Here is a 22,625-nt window from a genome sequence, read left to right as displayed (position 1 = left end):
TCAAACTGTAGAAAATCCTAATCTGAAACTTGAATATATAAAAAAAAATAATTGATATATATTGGCAGCTAAACAAGACGCACCGGGTTTCTATAGCACAGGAAGGTACGTAAAGGCCCCAAATCCATAGGTACATGCTCCGGAAAGGTGCCATGGAATGTAAAGGCCCAGAAACTTATAGTTGACCCAGAAACTTGTCTGCTTGACCCAGAAACATGTCTGGTTGGCCCGGAAACTTGTCTGGTAGGTTTTGTATAATTCCATATTCAATTGACAACAATAGCAATAATCAGTCTGGTAATCTGTCATTTAAAGGTGTCAGGGAACGTAAAGGCCGCAAATAATACAGGAAGGAACATAAAGTCCCCAAAATATAACCTAGGTTACTACTGAGGGGGCGTTGTAATAGATTTTTCCCTGGACACCACCAACCCAGGAACAACTCTGATTTTAAAATGATAAATAAACGCAACTGTATCTTAGTTGCATAATATCGGGGCCAAGAAATCAATGGTTCTGATAGCGGCCTGTAGCACAACTTAATCTATCCAGTATTTGTACACAGAAATTTCTTTAATTTCAGGAATAGGAATTGAATCTCAGAAAAGGGGCATTTTCTGCGATTGTTTGCCATCTAACATCCACTTTGGTCCAAAAAGGGTCAAAATGCCTGAGAAGGTAAATCCTAAGATATCCAGTCAATTTTTTATGGTCTCAAACTCTACAGAGGATATTATGAACCTCCCATCTTGACAAAACACTGCAAAGTGACCTTTTCTACCATTTTTTACAATAAAACATTAATTTTTGGCCTAAAAAAGATTACAATGCCGATAAATCCAAACTTCAAAGATTCAATCAGTTTATCATGGTCTAAAACTCTAAACAGGAGGTTTTGGTCACCCTCCCCATCGTGTAAAACTGCTCTAAAGTGTGACGTGAACGCCAGAATAGTCTTGGTGTTTTTTCACAAATCGTCATCTGGCTATGTCATGAATGCCGCAGTAATCGCTAAGTTTTGATCAATCATCAGCAGATTTTGACCTTTTAAGAAATTAATTTAAAAAAACAAACTTCCACAAAATAAGTTTTTCAAAAAAAGTAAAGTGCTCTATTAAACCAAAAATGAACAAAAACGGAATCAAATAATCTACCAAGCATACAACTACCACAAATCAGTATCAATAAATAAATGAAACCCAAAACATATAGAAATTAAAATAAAACAATTAGATACATCACAAGAATCGAATCTTAATGCTGATTTCAAATCTATAGATTTCATCAAGTTTAGTAATACCTATAAAAAGTTAGGCACCCGAGAAAATATGCTTGATTTTTGAAAAAAGGGGGAAACACCCCTTAACAAATATAGCACCCTAATGAAAATCACACCATCAGGTTCAGTATATTACAGTACCCTAATGTAGAGGTTTCAAGCACCTATCTGCAAAAATGTGGAATTTTGTATTTTTTGCCAGAAGAAAGATCACAGATGCGTGTTTTTTTTGTTTTTTTTTATTATTTATTTCCCAGGGGTGATCGCATTGACCCAGTGGTCCTAGAATATTGTGGAGGGCTCACTCAAAGGGAAATTAAAATTTCTAGTGTCCTTTTTAAGTTACCCAAAAAATGGAGAGCAACTAGACCCCCTCCCACGCTCTTTTTTCCCAAAGTCACCAGATCAAAATTTTGAGATAGTCATTTTGTTCATCATGGTCGAAAATATAATAAATATGTCCTTTAGGTTGACTTAATCCCCCAAAGCCCCCAGGGGGAGGGCTGAAAGTTATAAACTTTACCCAATGTTTACATGTAGTAGTGGTTATTGGGAAGCATACATACGTTTTCAGGAGCGATTTTTTCTGGTAGTGGGGGGGGGGTCATGGGGTACGTTGGAGGATCGTTCTATGGCGTAAGTTTTCATTGGGGAAGGGACATAACTATGAAGGGGGGCACCAGAATTCCCAGTATTATTTAAAAAACGATCAGAAATTAAATTAAAAAAAACAAGTTCTTCAGCGGAAAGTAAGGAGCAACATCAAAACATCAAACGAACAGAAATTATTACGTGTATGCTTGTGTTCGCCCCCTAGTCAATACCTCGCTCTTTAAGCCAAAGATTTTTTAGTACTTTCATAAGAGCTATTTATTCTAATTAACGACCTTTGTGATTAAGGGGTCATTTTTAAAGAATTGGAACAAAATTCGAACTTTAGCGTAAAGAGCGAGGTATTGAATAGGGGGAGAACCCTCTAATATACGTATTAAAAATATATGAATATAGAAGTTCGTTACGTAAGCTAATTCGTAAGTTACGTATGTTTATTACTAATAAAAACGTTCGTAAATCAAATTTAACAACTTTCGAGAAAGCCATTTAACCAAATAAAAATAAAATTAATATGCAAATTTTGTTTTAATTATTCATGTACGGTGATCCAAAATCAAAACTTGCATTAACTCAAAAACATTCAAAAATTAAATAAAAAAGTTTTTTTAACTGAAAGTAAGGAGCAACATTAAAAATTAAAACGAACAGAAACTATTCCGTATATGAAAGGGGCTGTCATCTCCTCACCGCCTCGCTCTTTACGCTAAAGTTAGACTCTTTCTCACAACGCGATTTTTAAAACAATAGAAACTTTAGCGTAAAGAGCGAGGCGTTGTGGAGAGGACAGCCCCTTTCATATACGGAATAATTTCTGTTCGTTTTAAGTTTTAATGTTGCTCCTTACTTTCAGTTAAAAAATTAAACTTTTTTTTAATTTAATAAATAACAGAGTCACACTCAAAATGAGCAGAAATTAATATGAGTAGGGTTCAAAACCCCTATGCTTTGTAAAAGCCAGATATAAAATCTTCCCAAGTCCGAAAAATCACAGGTCTTTTTCGCAAAACACATTATGTGTGCAACTAAGGGTGAGAGTCAGAGCTGCGACCAGGAAATTCATGCGATTGAACTGACATTTCGTTTGCTGAGAGCGGTTTTGCCGGATTTGTTTTTCCAAAGTTCCGAGAAAAAGAGTGAAAATTTTGGCATTTGTATCTCAGAATTGGCTATACCTAGAGCGCTGACATCTATCGGCAATGTCAATTAGACCATTCGAAAGAGAATTTCTTTTCACACAAGATAGCGTTTCTGAATCTGCTTCTCCATAATTCCGAAAAGAAACATGTTGGAGAATTTTGACATTTGTATCTCAGAATCGGCTGTATCTAGAGCGCTGAAATCTATCAGCAATGTCAATTAGACCATTCGAAAAAGTCTTTTTTTAACAACATAGCATTTATAACTCAGTTTCGATAAAAACTGTTAATTTCAGCAAAACCGCTCTCAGCAGACGATTGTTGATGCATACAATCTTAGCATAAGCTTTAAACATATTCGGGCTCATATCTTTTAACATCTTAGCATAAGTAAGGCTTTAAACATATTCTTGTCTAACAATTTAGACAATAAAGATATATTAAGGCCAAATTAAAATTTCTGACAAAACGTTAATATTTCTTTAAAACTTGATATACAATTTGTAACGGCTCAATATTGTGTAAATAATGTACATAATGTGTAAAAATTTCTACACATTATTGTGTAGAAATTTCATTAAAAAGGAGAAAAAATTACCGTTAGTAAAATTTTGGTAATTTTGAGTAAACTAAAGGGCAGAATTTCTGTGCAATTTTTTCATGTATTTGTCCATTTTTTCTTACAATTGGAATATTCGACGTTAAATGGTTATTAAAATGAATCCCATATGCGTTCTTCATTATTTCTGGCCTAAAATCTTCTAAGTTTTTGAATGACTTCAAAAATAAACCTTTATTCCACTCCAGCCCCTTTATTGGTAAAAATGTCTCTGTTTTAAGAAAAGTTAAATTGCAATTTTTTCCTGCCTCATTGAAATTCCTTTTTTGTAGTGAAAGTTTGCAATATTTATTAGTAACATCTAGAATAGTTCTATAGCCTAGACCATCCCAGGATTTTTTATTATACTTTGTATGAACAAGGGCATCATATATTTTGTCAATTACAAAATGGCCGCTTTCAAATTTCATAATACCATTTACCAATTTATGCAGAAGAAAAGAACCGAGATCTGATGTATTTTTAAGAAGTACTGTATCAGTATCCAAGTAGAGACCACCATAATATCTTAGTAAGAACATTCTTAGCATGTCTGATATATGCTCTGTAAGTTCAGTCGCCTGACTTTTAACATCTAGATAAAGTCTTTCAAAGCTTGTATCTTTGAAAAGTTCGTCAGGATCCACCCTCACCAATTTAAGGTTTGTCAACTTTTTCATCCATGGATGATGTTCAGCTATTGCTGTTTCTTCTATTCCTGTCATGTAGAGTATGACAGGTAGGGGATGTTGCACGTGTGCAGCTGCTTCAATACTGCAAGCGTATCTGTGATTTAGGTATTGCACCCCACTACTTTCGATGAAGAAGGTTGTGTTGAAGTTGTGGTCGGTTCCAACTTTTGTGCGTATCTTAATTCTGTCGTTACTTCCCAACGTACACTGGTGCTGAAAAACGTATGGCTCCATGATCTGGCTCTTTCTGACGATGTAGATACAGCAGATAAACACAAATATAATGCAATATTTTTTTTTCTGCATTCCACCTAAAAAATAATTAAAAGGTCGATTAATTTCAATAATTATGCAGACCTGTATCGCTAGGGGATTGTAATTTTATATTATTTTTTTTTCAACAGAGAATAATGTCCTGTTTTTAACGCACGCCCAGGACATTTTTTTTTTCTTGAGCATGCGTCTTATAAGGTTTCGAGGCATAGAAAGACCAGGGTTGCCAACTGGACATATTTTATGTCCAAAGGACATATTTCTATGTGCCTGGACATGATGACATAATAGGGCAAAAAATGGACACATTTTAGACATTTGGGACATAAACTGGACACATTTTCTAAATTTATTACCTAAAACAAATTACTTTCATAGAATATGTCACTCATCACCAAATGAGTGCTAAGACTTATATCTACTTATTTCTTAAGCTCTGTATTTATTTACCGGGGTTGCTTGCTCTTCCCTGAAGCAAACTTTCTGAAAATGCCTTCAAAATTCTTTCACCTATAAATGGTATTATTAGCCCTGATTTTTACTCGCCACGGTCAAGATAAAGGACAAGCTGTCGCCATTTTCATATAAACTTACTTCCGGCTTCCGAAGGTCACACAAAAAGCTCAATGAAAACCTTTCAACTGTTGATGTTCTGAAATCAAAACTAAAGACAAGTTGTCAAACACCCTGGGTAAATTCCTTCAGTTTGAAAATTTTCATCAAAGGAAAGGGGCTGAGAGAAATTTAAGTAAGTAAAAATTCAATGTTAGGTGATATAGCTGAATTATATATATATATATATATATATATATATATATATATATATATATATATATATATATATATATATAGGTAAATTTTTCGCAAATCATATTATTGACTTACGAATAAAGTAAACATACCACTCGATGCCTTTTTTTTGTGTTCTTTCCAAATATAATAATCATTTTTGTCGGAAATGAATTTTACCCCCACCCCTATATATACTACCGATTCAGGGCATATGTTTGCACATTAGGGGGGTGGGAGTAAAGTTTTAACTTACCTCCTATTTACATCAGAAATAAAATTTACACCCCCCCCCTAATGTGCAAATTTATACCCTGAATTGGTATATATAGGGTTGGGGGTAATTCATATCCGACAAAAATGATTCTTATATTTTTTGGAAAGAGCATAAAAAAGGCATCGATTGGTATGTTTACTTTATTCGTATGTCAGTAATATGAACTGCGAAAAAATTACCGACGGGTCTCCATGTCTGGTTTCCTTATACAGTATATAGCGGTGGTTACCGCATAATGCATAAGTACCTATATATACATATGGTAGTAAATATATATATATAGTATACATAAATACTATTTATTTACTTAGTTTATAATGCTATAAAGTAATATATATAGTATAAGCTTAAATTGGGGATATTGAAGAGGAGATATGTTAATAAGACAGTTCCTATTTTTATAATATGCAAAAATTGTAGTTATCAAACTTTGAAATCAGTTTTACTATACTTACCTCCCAGCGCCTCTAATATGTAGACGTATAGATAGACGAATTGTATTATTCCCATAAGTTTCCCCGTTTCTTGCTTTCGTCAGCATTTATTTGATTTACGGTTATACTAGTTGAAAAAGAGTGATGCATGGCAAAATGCATAGAAAATAATTAATTTTTACTATATTTTTGCGCATTAAGGAGGGAAAGCATATATATATATATATATATATATATATATATATATATATATATATATATATATATATATATATATATATATATATATATATATATATATATATATATATATATATATATATATATATATATATATATATATATATATATATATATATATATATATATATATATATATATATATATATATATATATATATATATATATATATATATATATATATATATATATATTTGAGGAGGGGACAGCCCTTTTCATATACAGAATAATTTCTGTTCGTTTTAAGTTTTAATATTCGCTCCTTACTTTCAGTTAAAAAACTTCTTTTTTTTTATTTAATTTCTGAACGTTTTTGAATTAATGTAGCTTTGATGTTGGCTCACCGTACATGAATAATTAAAACGAAATTTCCTTATTAATTTTACTATTTTGGCTAAATTGCTTTCGCGTACTTTTGATCTGACGTAACTTAAGAATTAACTTACGTAACCCCTAGTCAATACCTCGCTCTTTACGCCAAAGTTCAAATTTTCTTCCAGTTTTCTAAGAATGGCCCCTTAATCATAAATGCCGTTAATTAGAATAAATAGCTCTGATGAAACTAAAAAAAAAAAATTTAGCGCAAAGAGTTAGGTAACTAGGACTAGGGGGCGAACCCAATCATGTACGCATTAATTTCTGTTTGTTTTCAGTTTTGGTGTTGCTCCTTACTTTCAGTTGAAAATTTGTTTTTATTTAATTTCTTATTGTTTTTTAAATAATGCTGGGAAGTCCGACGCTCCCTTCATAGCAATGTCCCTTCCCCCACGAAAAGCTCCTCCCACGTAAAACCCGACCCTCCCCCAACTACCAGAAAAAAATTGCCCTGAAAACTTCTGTATACTTTCCAATAACCAATATTATATGTAAACATTGGACATAGTTCATAACTTGCAGACCGTCCCCCGGAGACTGTGGGGGTCATCCTCAAAGACATAGTTATTGCATTTTTTGAACATGCTGAAAAAAATGGCTATCTAAAAATTATGATCCAGTGACTTTGAGAAAAAAGTGAGCGTGGGAGGGGGCTTAGTTGCCCTTCATTCTTTTTGGTCACTGAAAAAGGGCACTAGAACTTTTAATTTCCGTTCTGAATAAGCAAATCAGTTTTCTGGTCTGCCCTAAGAAAATGTAAGGTTGCCAAGGATAAAGAAAAATACAAGGATCTTTGTGATTTTATGCTAACGTTATGTGGCCTGCCATACTCTTCAGCAGCTGCTGAAAGACGCTACTTGGTAACATCAAAACCAAATTACGGAATGGCCTTCTAATGCAAACGACTAGTTGTTTAATGCATGTCAAGCAACTAATTTGGCGTTCTGGAACGTTGCTGGAATCCTGGATTATACATTTTGAAATGCGCAAGAAATACTCCGGTCGGCAAATAGCTACCAAAGGAAGAAGTGAGACTGGCGCACAGGCTGAACATATTTCGAGATGAATTATTGCTAGAAGACTAATCTTCAACTCCTACAAACTATTTTTTATTTTTACTTGTTTTTATGAGTTCTGTGGTTGTACTGAATGGTTTTCTTTTGTTTCAAATATATTTTATGTTGATTGGCCGCTTTGAAAGATGTTTCCAAAACGTTTTCTGGTCAATATCCCAATTGATAAGAAAAATAACCTCTAGGTTCTGAGATTTCAAGATGGACATATTTTGGACATATTTAAGACGAAATATGGACATATTTTGGCTAAAAGTGACATAATTTTGGATACTCAGGGGACATATATATGGAGCGAAAAGTTGGCAACCCTGAGAAAGACAAGTATAATTAAAACAATCTCAGTTGCTTAATTGTCGTCGAAGTCCTGTGAACATGGTAAGTCATAAATCTTTGAAAACGTTTTATTTGGGGTCTCTAATTGCCTTCAAATGGCTCATAGAAACTTATACCCTTTACTCTCCTTCAAATGGCACCCTTGAACATATTTCGTTATAAACATTTAAGTAGAGTAAACAAAATATGTAAAACCACAGAAGAAACTGAAATTTTAAAACGTTTTATTTTAAGAAACTAAACAGAAGAAACTTAACATTTTAATTTAAGAAAACATCCAGAAGAAACTGAATTTTAAAACATTTTCTTTTATGTTTGAATATTGTAATCTAATTTATGTTTCGTGTGTGTATGTTCCTGTATTTGAAGGCTCCGCAAGTCCAGAAAAATTTAATACCTCGGTTGCTTTTGTATGTTTGTCTTTTTTTTTAATCTATAGTCGTCATTTATTCCGTTTTTTTCTAAATTATTTTCCTGTTGAGCCGTACAGGCCCTAGAAAGTTTAATCGCTAATACTGATTTGTATTTTTGTTCCATATATTATGTTAGATTGCTCAATTGATATGATCAATTTCCGGCCTACATTTAGGTAACGCACTATTCTATAATCATATGCTTTAAAACCTCTTAAAAAGGTAAAACATGTTTTGGAGTACCCTAAATTTAGCAGGTCCCTAATTATAGAAAAATCGGATATGCAGTAAACCAATGTTGACTGATCTTCAGTGTAGCTAAATGTGGATATTTTTTGCACGGCGCTAATAATCAATAGTTTACATCACTAGTATTATTTAAAAAAAAAGCTAAAACAAATTTGAGAAAAAAGAAAAGAGCGATATTAAAACCTAAAACGAACGAAAACGAAGGCATATAATGAATCAAATGTAAAAAAAAGCAGATATAACTATGACTGCATAAATGAAACCTTGATAAACTCTTGGAAAAATCTGCATAGTTTGCCAAACCAATCATAGACAGCATTATAGCGCTAGTAGAGAAGAGGGTACCAGCCCCGTACGAACACATGTGCTGCCATCTACAATTTAGTCTAACGCTGACGGGCTATAATTTAATCAAGGATTATTGATCCACGAAGAGGAGAGAATTTCTTAGAAATTATTTTGCATAATCGAGGGGAATGTATTGATTCTAAGAGTTCAATAGACTCTAGGCTAATTCTCTAAACTCTTAACTAAAACTTAAATAAACTACAACTTTAACTAAAACTCTAAGCTATGACTCTAAGCTAAAACTCTAAATTCTTAAATATAACTAAACTAAACTACAAATCTAACTAAAACTCTAAGCTAAGACTCTAAGGCAAAACTCTAAACTCTTAACTATTACTAAACTAAACTTCAACTCTAACTAAAACTCTAAACTAAGACTCTAAGGTAAAACTCTAAAATCTAAACTATTACTAAACTAAACTACAACTCTAACTAAAACTCTAAGTTAAGGCTCTAATCTAAAACTCTAAACTCTTAAATATAACTAAAATAAACTATAACTAAAACAACAACTCTAAGCTAAGACTCTCAGCTAAAACTCTAAACTATTAACTAAAACTAAACTAATCTAGAACTTTAAAAACAACTCTAAGCTAAGACTCTAGGCTAAAACTCTAAACTCTTAACTAAAACTTAAGTAAACTTCGACTCTAACTAAAATTCTAAGCTAAGACTCTAAGGTAAAACTCCAAACTCTTAACTATAACTAAACTAAACTAGAACTCTAACAAAAACTCTAGCTAGGACTCTAAGGTAAAACCCTAAACTCTTAACTAAAACTAAAGTAAACTAGAACTTCAACAAAAACTCTAAGCTAAGACTCTAGGCTAAAACTCTAAACTCTTAACTAAAACTTAACTGAACTAAACTTTAACTAAAACTCTAAGCTTGACTCTAAGCTAAAACTCTAAATTCTTAACTATAACTAAACTAAACTTCAACTCTAACTAAAACTCTAAGCTAAGACTCAAAGCTAAAACTCCAAACTCTTAACTATAGCTAAACTAAACTTCAACTCTAACTAAACTCTAGGCTAAGACCCTTGGCTAAGACTCTCAACTATTAACTATAACTAAACTAAACTTCAACTCTAACTAAAACTCTAAGCTAAGGCTCTAAGCTAAAACTCTAAACTCAACTAAAACTAAACTAAACTAGAACTCTAAGCTAAAACTACAATGTAAAACTAAAATAAACTAAACTTCAACTCTAACTAAACTCTAAGCTAAGACTCTAGTCTAAAACTCTCAACTCTTAACTATAACTAAACTCAACTTCAACTCTAACTAAAACTCTAAGCTAAGGCTCTAAGCTAAAACTCTAAACTCTTAACTAAACTTCAACTCTAACTAAAACTCTAAGCTAAGACTCTAAGCTAAAACTCTAAACTCAACAAAAACTAAACTAAACTAGAACGAGTTCATAATAAAACTACTGAGGTCCGAAAAAGATTTTATTTTGCTACACTAGAGATCAATGATAAGCGGATACATTACGCCCAAAGTTATCAAGTGGTGGAGTACCTCCTGTTAGTGTTCCACAGAATCCTATGAATAAAAGTAAAGAAGATGATCTCGCATACATAACAAAGTACATTAAATGCTTCCCAACCATTAAATCTCATTACTGTCGTGTCAGAACAAACAAAAAGTTTCTTGACCCTTCACTCAATGTAAGAAAAATGGAATCATTGCATGAAATTAAATGTGCGGAAGGTGGTAAACTGCCTCTCATGGGAAATATATACAGAAAAATTTTTAGTCGTGAATTTAATCTTGCATTTAATGTTCCCAAAACTGACATATGCAATGTTTGTGAAGAAAAAAAGGTGGCTGAAAAAAAAATAGTACTGAATTATCTGAGGAGGTCGAAACCTCTCTTGCAAAGCATGTGAAAGGAAAAATAGAAAGCAAAGAAGAAAGAGATAAAGACAGGGCATTGGATGATCCCGTATTGTGTTTTGATCTGGAAAAAAAAAATTCTTTGCCAAAAGTGAATGTTTCGTCCTTTTATTTTTACAAAAGGAACATCACTTTCTTTAGCTTAACTGATATTCTTACCTTTCGCAGACAGACAGGAGAGCTAGTCAAGAAAAATTATTGTTGTTTTTGGTCAGAATATCTTGCTGGTAAAGGGGAAATGATTTTGCCAGTGGTCTTTGCGCCATCCTTGATAAGGTTTTACTACCTATCCTGACATCAGTAGGTTGGTAACACGGTCAGATTCATGCGTGCCTCTAAATCACAGTCAAATGATGAGCTATATGATGAGACACATCCTGAAGAAGCATTGGCTATATGATGCGATACATCCTGAGGAAGTATTGGCACGTCCAGAGTACAACATTCAAGTATTCTGAGTCTGGCCACTCCACAATTCAGGAGGTCACGGCGTCATTGAGGGGTCTTTGAACCGCAAGGAAGTCTTTTTGCTACCAGACTTGATAAAAAAAGCTTTTGATTGTTCGTCCCCATGACCTGTTTGTCATTATTCAAATGAACTTAGTACCATTTTCAAAGGAAAAGTTGCTACAGTTTAGGCAAGGAATATGCAAAATGGTGTTCTATAAAAGTTCACTTACGGAAACTACTCCTTGTGTAGCGCTGATTGCACCAGAGGCTAGCCCAAAGAGGCCATTGCGCAATGTGTCAGCAGTGAGGGTTATGGAAAGGTTGCTGCCTCATGTACCTTTTAGCACAGTAGTTCAGTTGCCAACAGCAAAAATAAAGCAGTAGAATTGCTTTACCGTTTCATGCCAAAAGTAGATGTGGCATACGTAGAAAATCTTATTAGAAGTTGAAACAGAGCTGAGGTTCCTAGTACTTTAGCTGAAATCACAGATTGTCCCGAACCACCATCTGCTTCCGAAGGCGGAGGGTGAAATTCCAAGGAGCTTCTCGTTAAGTGAGACCTTCCGCTGATCTTACATTTTATTGCAAAATTCCAAGTTATATTTAGTAGTTATAATTTGCCTTTCAGATGAAATACGTTTTGCCAAAAGACGTATTTCTAACTCACGCTGAGCCAAATCTGTTTTGCCATATTTTACATATGTTACTGAATTTTCAGGTGCTTTGGCGGAACCTGATTTTCATTCCATTTTTTCCCAGGAATGGCTCACCTTAGTCCAATTAAAATAAGCACAACAATATATGCAATTTTTCTTCTTTTTTTGAACAACAATCAGCGCTTTAGCTATAGCCGATTCTGAGATACAAATGTCAAAAATTTCAAAATCGTTTTTCTTGGTATTTTCGAAAAACAGATTCGGCAAAACGGCTCTCAGCAGACGAATGGCTTGACATTTTTTCCACAACGCTGCTTTTGAGGGTAATTCTCGAAAGGTTGGGTAGCTTTTTACAGCTTTTACTGATCCTGAACAGCAAGAGGTTGACTTAAGTGACAAGGAGTTATATTAAACAGGAGGAGCTAGCCGTTCGTTCAATTTTTGAAGTACTTTTTCAAACTCAAGAAATTACAAAGTTATGGAAACGGAAATGTATCTGGAGATGAAATTCAGCTATTTACAATTTACCGAATCGAGAGTCCTAACTAAAGACAGCCAAATAACTATAACATTAAGTGTTGCCTGGAACTTTCTATCAAGTAATGTTTCGAAACGAAGCGACTAGTGATCATTATACACCCCTTAATTGGGAAGCTTCATTGATTATCGGCGTAAACTACCAGCTCAGTTCCTTCTATAGTCCCTCTTTTCCACGTATTTAGAGACTCTTAGAGCAGCTCAATATACGTTGTAGTCCTATATAGAGAGTGGAGGCGATGTCCACTGATAAATAAAGAGCTGGGGGGGGGGGGGGAATGCCCGTTTTACAATTCCAAACCTAGTAAAAAAAAATTGAAAGGTATTGCTTGTTGTTCAAATGACAATCCTGTATCCACTCTAGCTAAGCAGTAGAAATAATGGTATCCAATTTGTTGTTGAAAGTCTTAACTACAATTGTCAAAAATTAGTTTTAAAGAACTGGGTTTTTTTCTGCTGGAAGTAAAGAGTCTGAAACTTAAATCAAACAAAATATTTGCTTCATACCTTATACGTCATATATCTGTAAAACGAGTAAAAACAAGCCGAATGATGGCATTTTCCATTGCTTGTAGGATTGTGCAAAACTAACGGTTTACTGAAAAGAAAAAACAACATAGGTTTTTTTTTATAGTAAAAACATAAAGCACTATTTGACATTTTCCACGGTATAAAATAAACCATTTTTGGATGGTTATAATTGCATAATTTAGATGGACTTCTGGAAATTGAGCCCAGTCCAACAAATCGTTTTTTTTTTACCATATCTGTAATCAATATTTCATGGGCTTTTTGTTGAAACACTTGAAGTGAAGCTGTCTTAATATTGGCAGGTCTGTCAACTATTCCGTAACTTGAATTTTTTTATTTTATTGACATAATTAAATGGAGTTCAGGAACTAATAGTAATATTCACTAGCTCTTCATTTCCAGCAACGCTTAAGTGTGTTTTTACAATTACAGTATGCTCAAATTTCATTATTATTCCGATTTGTAACTTATTTTTCATACGATTGGCTAGTTTTTGCTGTTTTAAAAAATTTCTCCCTTCCTCCCGAATAAACTACCGCGTGTTTATTTGCTGACATCACATACTGGGTGTGGAGATTTATTAAATTTGATGTTACATACTACTACCTTTTGACAGGGGCGAATCTCCAGCATTTTGTTGGGGAGGGGGGGGGTGAAATAGGGGTCCATATCCGGATATTCAAGGGGCATGGGATATATAATAATTTTATCCCCACATTATTGAAGGGCAACTACCCCCCTTAGCCCCCCGAACAACGCACTTGGCTTTGATGTTACAGCTATTCCGAACAATAGTCAAACAGCTAGACTTATATATTAATCTGTTATTTGTGCACGTTGCTTAATAGCAACTTTGTTACAAATGAAAGATCTTAAGCTGAACTGACCAAAACCATGACAAAAAACCAACAGAGAGAAAAAGACTCAATGAAAAAAACAACAACAAACGAGACTGCGGCCAGTGGAGAGAAAAGACGAAAAATGTAGAACAACACGGATATAGGGGTTTTACTCAGTGGGTAAGAGAAGCCATAGAAATCAAAAAAAATGTGTTTGCTAACCTTTCGATAAATAGGGACACAGAAAATTTAAATATTGACTCAATTTATGATAATCTTTTCAAAAGTGAATCAACAGTCAATAAGGGAATTAAGATCTTTAATAACCACCAAGGGACTATTTTACCTACTAGACCACTACGATTTGCTTTAGTAATAGCCAACAAGAGGATTATTTCGCAACAGAATAATTAGCGTAATTTAAATTTTTTTATATTTTTACCTCGGTCGCTTTGGTGTTCTCACTGAAGTAACTCTATTAGCTTCTTTTCCCTACGTGGATTAGTTGCGCCAATTGTATTTTCTTGGTGGTGGTTTAATTTGTTTCTAGTTTTAGTTTGGAGTTTTATCTTGTTCTTCTTGTGTTTCTTTTGTGCTGAAGACGCCTTGTTTTGATACAGGCGAAATATCCGCGTTGTTTTACATTTTTCGTCTTTTCTCTTTACTGGCCGTAGTCTCGTTTGTTATTGTTTTTTTCATTGAGTTTTTATTTCTGTTTTTTTTTTTTTTTGTTACAAAAATTATATTCCTTTCCTTGAATACTAAAGAGAATTTAAATTATACACTAAAAGTGATCAACATTATGGCTGATGAAGAACCAGCAAAAACTTTATAGCTTGATCTGTTATTTTTCGTAGCTCCTATTAGGTTTGTAGGCTCGTTTTAATATTAATTTAAAAAAAATCCTAAAAAGAAGTTTTTCAACGAAAAGTAAAGGTCATTTAAACTTAAGATCAGCAGATACAAATACCTGTTAAAATTCAAACTCAAAACGACTAAAAATTACTATTAAAGAATAAATGAAACCCAAAACGAACAAAAATTAAATAAACAATCATAGCAAAAAACATACAACAAGTAATAACATAAAATGAATAAATAAATCTTAAAGGGAGTAATGCTTGAATATCCAAATCAAGCTTAAAACAAAAAAAATATTTTGCTATTGAAGTATAAATGAAACCAAAAATAAACACAATTTAAATAAACAATCAATGCAAACAAACATACAACAGACACTAATGTAAATGAATAAATAAATCTTAAAAGGAGTGAAACTTCAATTGAATATAAAAATCAAGCTTGAAACGAACAAAAATCACTACAAACAAGAGTTTGGGTATCACTTTCTTCTCTCACTGTAAAAATTTAAAACCTAATGCGTCATTGGCGCTTTACTGAAAACGAATTGTATTAAAATATTTTCTTTTGTACTTCATATTGAAATAAACATTAAGATTACTAGGAATATCTGAACTGCTGAGCTCTCAGTAATTAATATCATTGTACACCAAACATTAAGTTTATTTTATTAATATTTTTTTAAGTTGTTCAAGCTAAATAAAGTTTAACTACAAACAAGAGTTTGGATGCTGCCCCCTTCCTTAACTGTAAAAGCCTACTGCGTCATTGGCGCTTCACTGAAAACGAATTATATTACAAATATTTTCTTTTCCAGTTCTTACAGCATTGAAAATAAAAATAAAATTACAGTGAAATAAAATCTTGAACTGATGGATTTTTCAACAATTAATATCACTATATACTCTTGTTTGTAGTGATTTTTGCTCGTTTCAAGCTTGATTTGCATATTCAATTTAAGTTTCACTCGTTTTAAGATTTATTTATTCATTCAAATTACTATGTATTGTATGTTTGTTTGCATTGATTGTTTATTTTATTTCTGTTCGTTTTGGGTTTCATTTATACTTCAATAACATTTTTTTGTTTTAAGCTTGATTTGCATGTTCAATTTAAGCATTACTCGCTTTAAGATTTATTTATTCATTTATTCTTTACTTGTTGTATTTCGTTTGTATTGATTGTTCATTTAATTTCTGTTCGTGTTGGGTTTCATTTATACTTTAAAAGTAATTTCTAGTCGTTTTGAGTTTGAATTTTAACAGGTATTTGTATCTGCTGATCTTACGTTTAAAATGGCCTTTACTTTTCTTGAAAAACTTCTTTTTTAGAATTTTTCTTTAAATTCTGTTCGTTTTTTATTGTAAAAAGTTTCAAGTTTTTAAAAATTCCTGATTTCAAAGTCTAACTTTTTTTTATCCAATGTTCATCGAAGTATCAAAACTAGTATCAAAGTAACAATATGAAAATAAAGAAATTGGTTTGTGTCAACCTCGGAGTTTATATTATCTGCTGTTTGAACTATTTTTAACAAAATGGCTATCTCAAAATTTTGGGGGGAAAAGAGCGTGGGGGAGGCTAATTGCCCTTTCGATCTCTTTTGACCCTTTAAAAGTGAACTAGAACTTTTCATTTTCAGTCAAATGAGCCCTCTCTGAAGTTTATACGAGCATTCCTTCTATAAGGACCCATATATGCCCCACGGCATAACTTAAAATGCCTATCCCCGGGCCCTGGGGGGTTGTGTGGACCCCGGAGTTTTAACATCTGATGTTTGAACTATATTTAACGAAATGGTCCTCAAAATTTTTAACAAATGAGTTTGGGGAAGAAAAAAGCATGGAGGGGGAGGGGCTAGTTGCCCTCCGATCTGTTTTAGCTCTGAGAAAGTGAACTAGAGCTTTTGATTTCTAATCAAATGAACCCTCTCTGAAGTTTATACGAGCATCCCTTTCATAAGAACCATATACGGCCCCAGGACATAACCTACAACAGCTGCCCCCCGAGCCCTGGTTGGTTGTGTCGACACCGGAGTTTTTGTTATCTGACTTTTGAACTATTTAAAAAAAAACTGGCTATCTCAAAATTTGTATTGGATGGGTTTGGGGAAAAAGGGCGTGGGTGGGGCTAGTTGCCCTCCTATCTCTTTTGACTCTTAAAAAAGTTGACTAGGACTTTCAATTTCCAATCAAATGAGCCCTCTCTGAAGTTTATACGAGCATCCCTTTCATAAGAACCATATATTCCCCCAGGACATAACTTGCGACGCCTGCCCCCGGTACCTGGGGGGCTGTGTCGACTCCGGAGTTTTGTTATATTTGAACTATTTTAACAAAAATTTTCATCAGATGCATTTGGGAAAAAAGGGCGTTGGGGGGGGGGGGCTAGTTGCTCTCTGATCACTTTTGACTCTTAAAAGCGGCCCTAGAACTCTTGATTTCAAATCGAACGAGCTCCCTCTGAAGTTTATGCGACTACCCCTTCGATATGAAGTGCCTCTGGGAAAAAAACAAATACTAAATAATAAAACATTGGAGCCGTGTGGCCTTTACTATAGGCAGCGCTATAGGGTTGCCTCTAAAAGTGGTACTTAGTGCAATCCTACAAGCATAGGAAAATATCATCAGTCGATTTTTATTATTATTATTATTATTCATTTATTGCCCGTCAAAAAAAGGTACAAAAGGTACAGTAGATGGAGTAATCACTAAAGAAAACAAAAAAGAAAAAAAAAGAAGAAAAAGAAGGACACAAACACACATTGAAAATTCAAACACATGACAAAAGAAAACTCTTCATTACATTAATACGAACAGTGACTACATGCATTACATTAATACAAAAAAAACTATTGTGAACAAATTGGTGACCATGGATGATTAAACTTACTTTGAAAACGGGATAGAGATTTATTAATGTTAATATTAGGGTCAGCTAGCTTATACAAATGAATAATTTTACTGTTTCTTGTCCAAGTGGGCAAATGTAGAAGATATTTAGCAAATCTGAAGAAGATTGATCGTAGGTGCTTTTTATCTGTAACTGTAAAGAATCTCCAGAAAGGAGCAATGTAAAGCAGATGAGGAAGGGCTGTGGCGTTGTAAATGGATGCTAGAATATAACGGTTGAAACGTAGTTTGCTTTTACGATTACAGCGTAAGAAATGCTAATTTTTCGCTCAACGTGAGAAATCAGCAAACGACGTGTGTGGCCTATAGATGTGCCAATTGGGAGGCCCAGGTATGTAATATGGTCTGAGGGTTTAACAAGAGAACCGTCCACATTTATAAGAGACGTAGAGGGATTTCGCCAATTGAAAAGGATTACTTTCGGATTTCTCAGGATTAAAAGACAAACCGATTTTTGAATATTCATCTTTGAGGATTTTGAAATTCTGCTCAATGCGCTGGATCGTACGGCTGAGATTCAGGATGTCATCAGCATAACAAATAAGAGACATATCGATTCTCCCAAGAATGCATGAAGGAAGACACTTTGCCTGCGCTTCCAGGAAACTATTATTGAACAGGGTTGGGGAAGTGATAGCTCCCTGTCTAGTCCCTTTCTTAACGAGGATGGGGTACTGAAGATTCACAACCATATTCGAGGGAATCGAAGAGTTTGGCCTCACACGAGAATTAATGCAATTATATAGCGAAGGATGAAGAGCCGACTGCAGGGAAAAAACGGGATGGAAGTTTTAAACGCACTTTTAGATTCCTATATAAATCCCAGAGAACACGGACAACTGATGGGTTTACGCCTCGCCTTGCCATATGAAGAAGCATGAACAAATGAATTAAGGAATTGAATGCACGTCTAATGTCATGTCCGGCGAGGATCATACTTTCTCCCGAAGATTCAGCGTCGGCGAGGGCAGTAAAAACTGCTGGAAGAGCATGAGAACAGCCAAGATTAGCCTGAAAACGGAACTTATGTGGGGGAACGTAACATTTTTGTCTTAACTCATCAAGAAAAACAAGCTCGAGGAGTTTGTATGTCGTAGTAGATACGGTGATGGGACGGAAAGAGGAACATAGCTGCTCAGATTTTCCTTTTTTGGGAATTGGAGTCAGATGACCAATGCAAAACAAGGATTGACCAATACCCGTAACAAATATCAGTTGCATGACAAGGCTGAGATGAGGCACCGATAAACAACTTCCATTAATGATGTGTAGAGTGCTCACCTTATCTATTCCACAAGACACTTTCTTTTTAAGTTGGGATTTGGCTTTTATAACATCGTCACAAGTAACAACAAAATCAAGGTCAGGAGATTAATCAATGAAGTTTCAGAGCTCCTCACAAAATTGTAATTGTAAAACATCATCAGACTCAGAAAATTCATTTTAAAAATGGGATATCCATTCAGACAATGGAATGTCATTCAAAACTGGCAAATTTGAGGAGCCGGTGCAAGGTAATAGCTTCAACAGTAGATCAGGTGAATTCCGGATCTTCTCGGAGTAAAGGGTCTGCATTTTACATCGATGAAGGGCAAGTTCCATAGGAAAACATTTTTTTTACAATTTTCTCAGTTCATTGACTATTCCTTGACGGGGGCATAAGGCAATCTCTCCATAATTTGTACCAAAATTTAGCACTGTCACAAGCTTCAGACAGCACTAGATTTTCTGACCACCCGGGAACTTGGGTACCAACACGTATTTTTTTAAGAGGAACTGCCCATTTTTCAGCACACAAAAGTGCATGGCAGATTTCTGCGGAGTGTATATCAAGAGTTAATCTAACCTCATTAATGTCTTTATTAGAAGACTTTTGCAGAAGTTGAAATGGAACCCGGATCTTGTTTAGGATACTATTTGAAACGTCAATGTACTGAGATGTGTCAATTTTATTCCAATCGTGAGAAGTATACCACTTGTGCCAGCGAACAGTATAAGCCTGTAACACTGGAATCTGAGAAGCTTCTCCTTTGAAACTAGAAGCAATAGGAAGATGGTCTGAAACTTGAAATTTGGAAACTACCTCAACACAAGGTATATCAAGGTTATATGACACAACATGGTCGAGGTTAGATGTGCAAGAGGAAGAATGAATGTAAGTAAACTGAGCAGATTTATGTTGAACTTTAAAATCATCACCAAATATTCCTAATAGTAAAGAAGCACGGATAGAAGCTGAAGACAACCTGCAATTTAAATCACAATTAAAATCACCTACGATCAAACACGGGATTTTCAGTTTAAGGACATCACGAAGACAAGAGCTAAGTTTACTAACTGCAAAAGCGAAATCTCTCTCCAAATCTTCATCATTGTAATCTTTGGGTAAATACACATTTATTATTACGCACTCAACTACTCGAACAGCTAAAAAACTATCACAAGAAAAGAAAACACTAGAATTAAGATTCGATGCTACATAAGTAGCAATACCACCAGAAGCTCTGCCTTTAGAAGCACTACGTTTAGCTGGAACCGAGAAAGTTTTGAAAGTGGCACTAATGTCAAGTAAACCAAGGCTGTGGTTAGTCAAGAAATGTTCCTCAAAACACAGAATATCATGATTATGAAGTATATTCTCAAGAATAGGTTTTTTTTTTAAAAGACTGGAAATAATGGTCCAATAGAGAAAAAGAATATCCATTTATCTACTTAGCTGCCCGTTTATCAGTTCGAGCGTTTCCAGGGTTTGATACTGTGACAGGTTTGATTAGACTTTTTATACGAAATGCAGAACATGGTCAAAGCACATGGCTTATCCCTGAAGGGAGAATGCTCCGTGGAACCACAGCGAGAGCACAGTTCTGCGTTCTTACAATCAACAGCAAGATGTCCTTGTTGGTGGCATCTGAAACACCGTCTAGGTATGAATATGAAATTCTGTACAGTTAACTTTTCGTAACCCAGCTTCACAGAATTTTTCAGAAAGGAATCGAGATTACTCCGTTGTTCAAAATAAATCTTGTAGACGCGTGACTTGCCACACTGCAAAGCTTTGACACACTTTGGAATAATTTTCCCTAGATCTTTTTCATTCATTTCTGTCAGAACGCCTTTTATTACACCGATGAAGGCGGGAGATTTAACAGAGGCTAATAGTCCAGGTTGGAACTTTTTTATTTTGTCAGCAATTGAGGAGGCAGCGGATTTACTTTTTACGACAATTTTCCATTCTGATGAAGAACGTTTCACCTCTGAAATATCATTTGCAGCTTCAGGACATATTTTATCAATAAAATATTTCCTTAATAGTGGAGATGAAAGATTGGACGGGCAAGTTTTAACACAACAGCATAGGTAGGAGGATTGGATTGGTCCTTGGTGCAAGACGACTGAGCGGAAGAGGGCCAGGCAGAAGTTGCCTGTACTGCGAAATGTTGCTTATTTAGCTCAGACAAACTGTCAATTTTACGGGAAAGTTCATTCATGTGATAGATTAATGTTGCAACGATCGCATCACCAATTGTTGGAATTTCACGTGGTGAGTAAATCACGAATTTTGGGATCATACGTTTTTCTTTCGATGCCGTAGATAACAACTTACAAATATCAAGGACATTTTCATCGTCTTTTTGTCATCTTATTAAACGCGTTCGAATTTCTAGCACCTGATGTAAGACCTCCTTTGCCTTTAGAATGGTTTCATGACTGAAAAAGCTTGTCGACTTAGCAATTATTGTTTCTACTTTGATACCATCGATCATCGATCGAGAAATAACATTCAATATTGGATTTAAAATAATATACAAGTCACCCATTATTTCATAATTGCAATTATGGTAATAATACTCAATAGACAAAAATCCACTCCAAATCAATGCCAAAAACCGTCGCCAATATAAACTCAATCCAATCAAGCAGGCAGTGACGTCACAGTGGAGTTACAGCTTTGTAGTCCAAGAAATTGTTTTCAAGGTCACTGAATTAATGAGATTTCAAAATCTAAAAAGATAATCTAACACTGACTTTACTTCTCTTAGTTTTATTGATAGGCTATTTGCTGGATAGGGGTGTGAATAATATTTTTTGTTTGTTTTTATTTATTGTAGTAATGTATATCACACCGATTTTGAGAAATGGAATCAGGCACTTGCACAGGAGTCGCACAGGACGGGAAGAAGGAGCCAAACATAAAAAAAGAAAAAAAATGCAAAAGTAAAGTAAAATTCGGGTTAAAATGTAATCGGTACCGAAAATCGGAAATTTTTTAAAGGTCGAATAGCTGATGCTTTCTTTGCCGTTCGGTGCCGATTTGGCAAATCAGTACCGAAAAAGGTTACGTGTCCAGCCCTTTAAACATATGTAAAATTGTAGTCTATGACAGAAAAACAAGGTCTTTTATTATTACGTAAATAGTATATGCAACTATGTCAATTAGTCTTTCAGCTAGGTAGTGAAACCATTAGTCAAAGAAATGGCCAGTCTCGCTTACCTCCAAGGAAACAAGTACACTCGCAAATAGTACTGGTAAATTAAGACTCATAAAAAGGTTATTTCCAGTCTTAACTTGTTTTCCCAGGACGTTTACAAACATTAACATAATAAATATGAACAATAATGGTGCCAGAAACATTTTGTTTTTTTTTCAATTTTAGTCACCGTTATTTACTAAAATAGTAGAACAAAATTACTTACAAGATCTGTGGTCTGGATTCTTCACTATTTTGGTAATCGGTAACTTTGCTAACAGAAACATTAAAAAATTTGTGTAAGCAACAATTCGAATGACAGAACCATGTTTCACGCTTTCATA

General features: G+C 34.3%; 1 protein-coding gene across 1 annotated transcript; it reads right to left on the bottom strand.

The window, feature by feature from the left end:
* Positions 1-2,694: 2,694 nt before the first annotated feature.
* On the bottom strand, positions 2,695-22,615 carry LOC148947110 (lactosylceramide 4-alpha-galactosyltransferase-like). Its single transcript, XM_089096871.1, has 2 exons — positions 22,508-22,615; positions 2,695-4,631 (listed from the first exon to the last, which is right to left on the bottom strand). Exons 1-2 carry the CDS (start codon positions 22,566-22,568, stop codon positions 3,631-3,633), a joined length of 1,062 nt encoding a protein of 353 aa, XP_088952997.1. The 5' UTR covers positions 22,569-22,615; the 3' UTR covers positions 2,695-3,630.
* Positions 22,616-22,625: the final 10 nt, after the last annotated feature.

Source organism: Artemia sp. Qi Xiang Cuo, chromosome 11 (genome assembly GCF_049724085.1).
Source record: "Artemia sp. Qi Xiang Cuo chromosome 11, ASM4972408v1, whole genome shotgun sequence".
NCBI classification, from domain to species: Eukaryota; Metazoa; Arthropoda; class Branchiopoda; order Anostraca; family Artemiidae; genus Artemia; species Artemia sp. Qi Xiang Cuo.
Note: the sequence above shows the minus strand (reverse complement) of the source record. Positions and strands in the feature narration are given on the sequence as shown.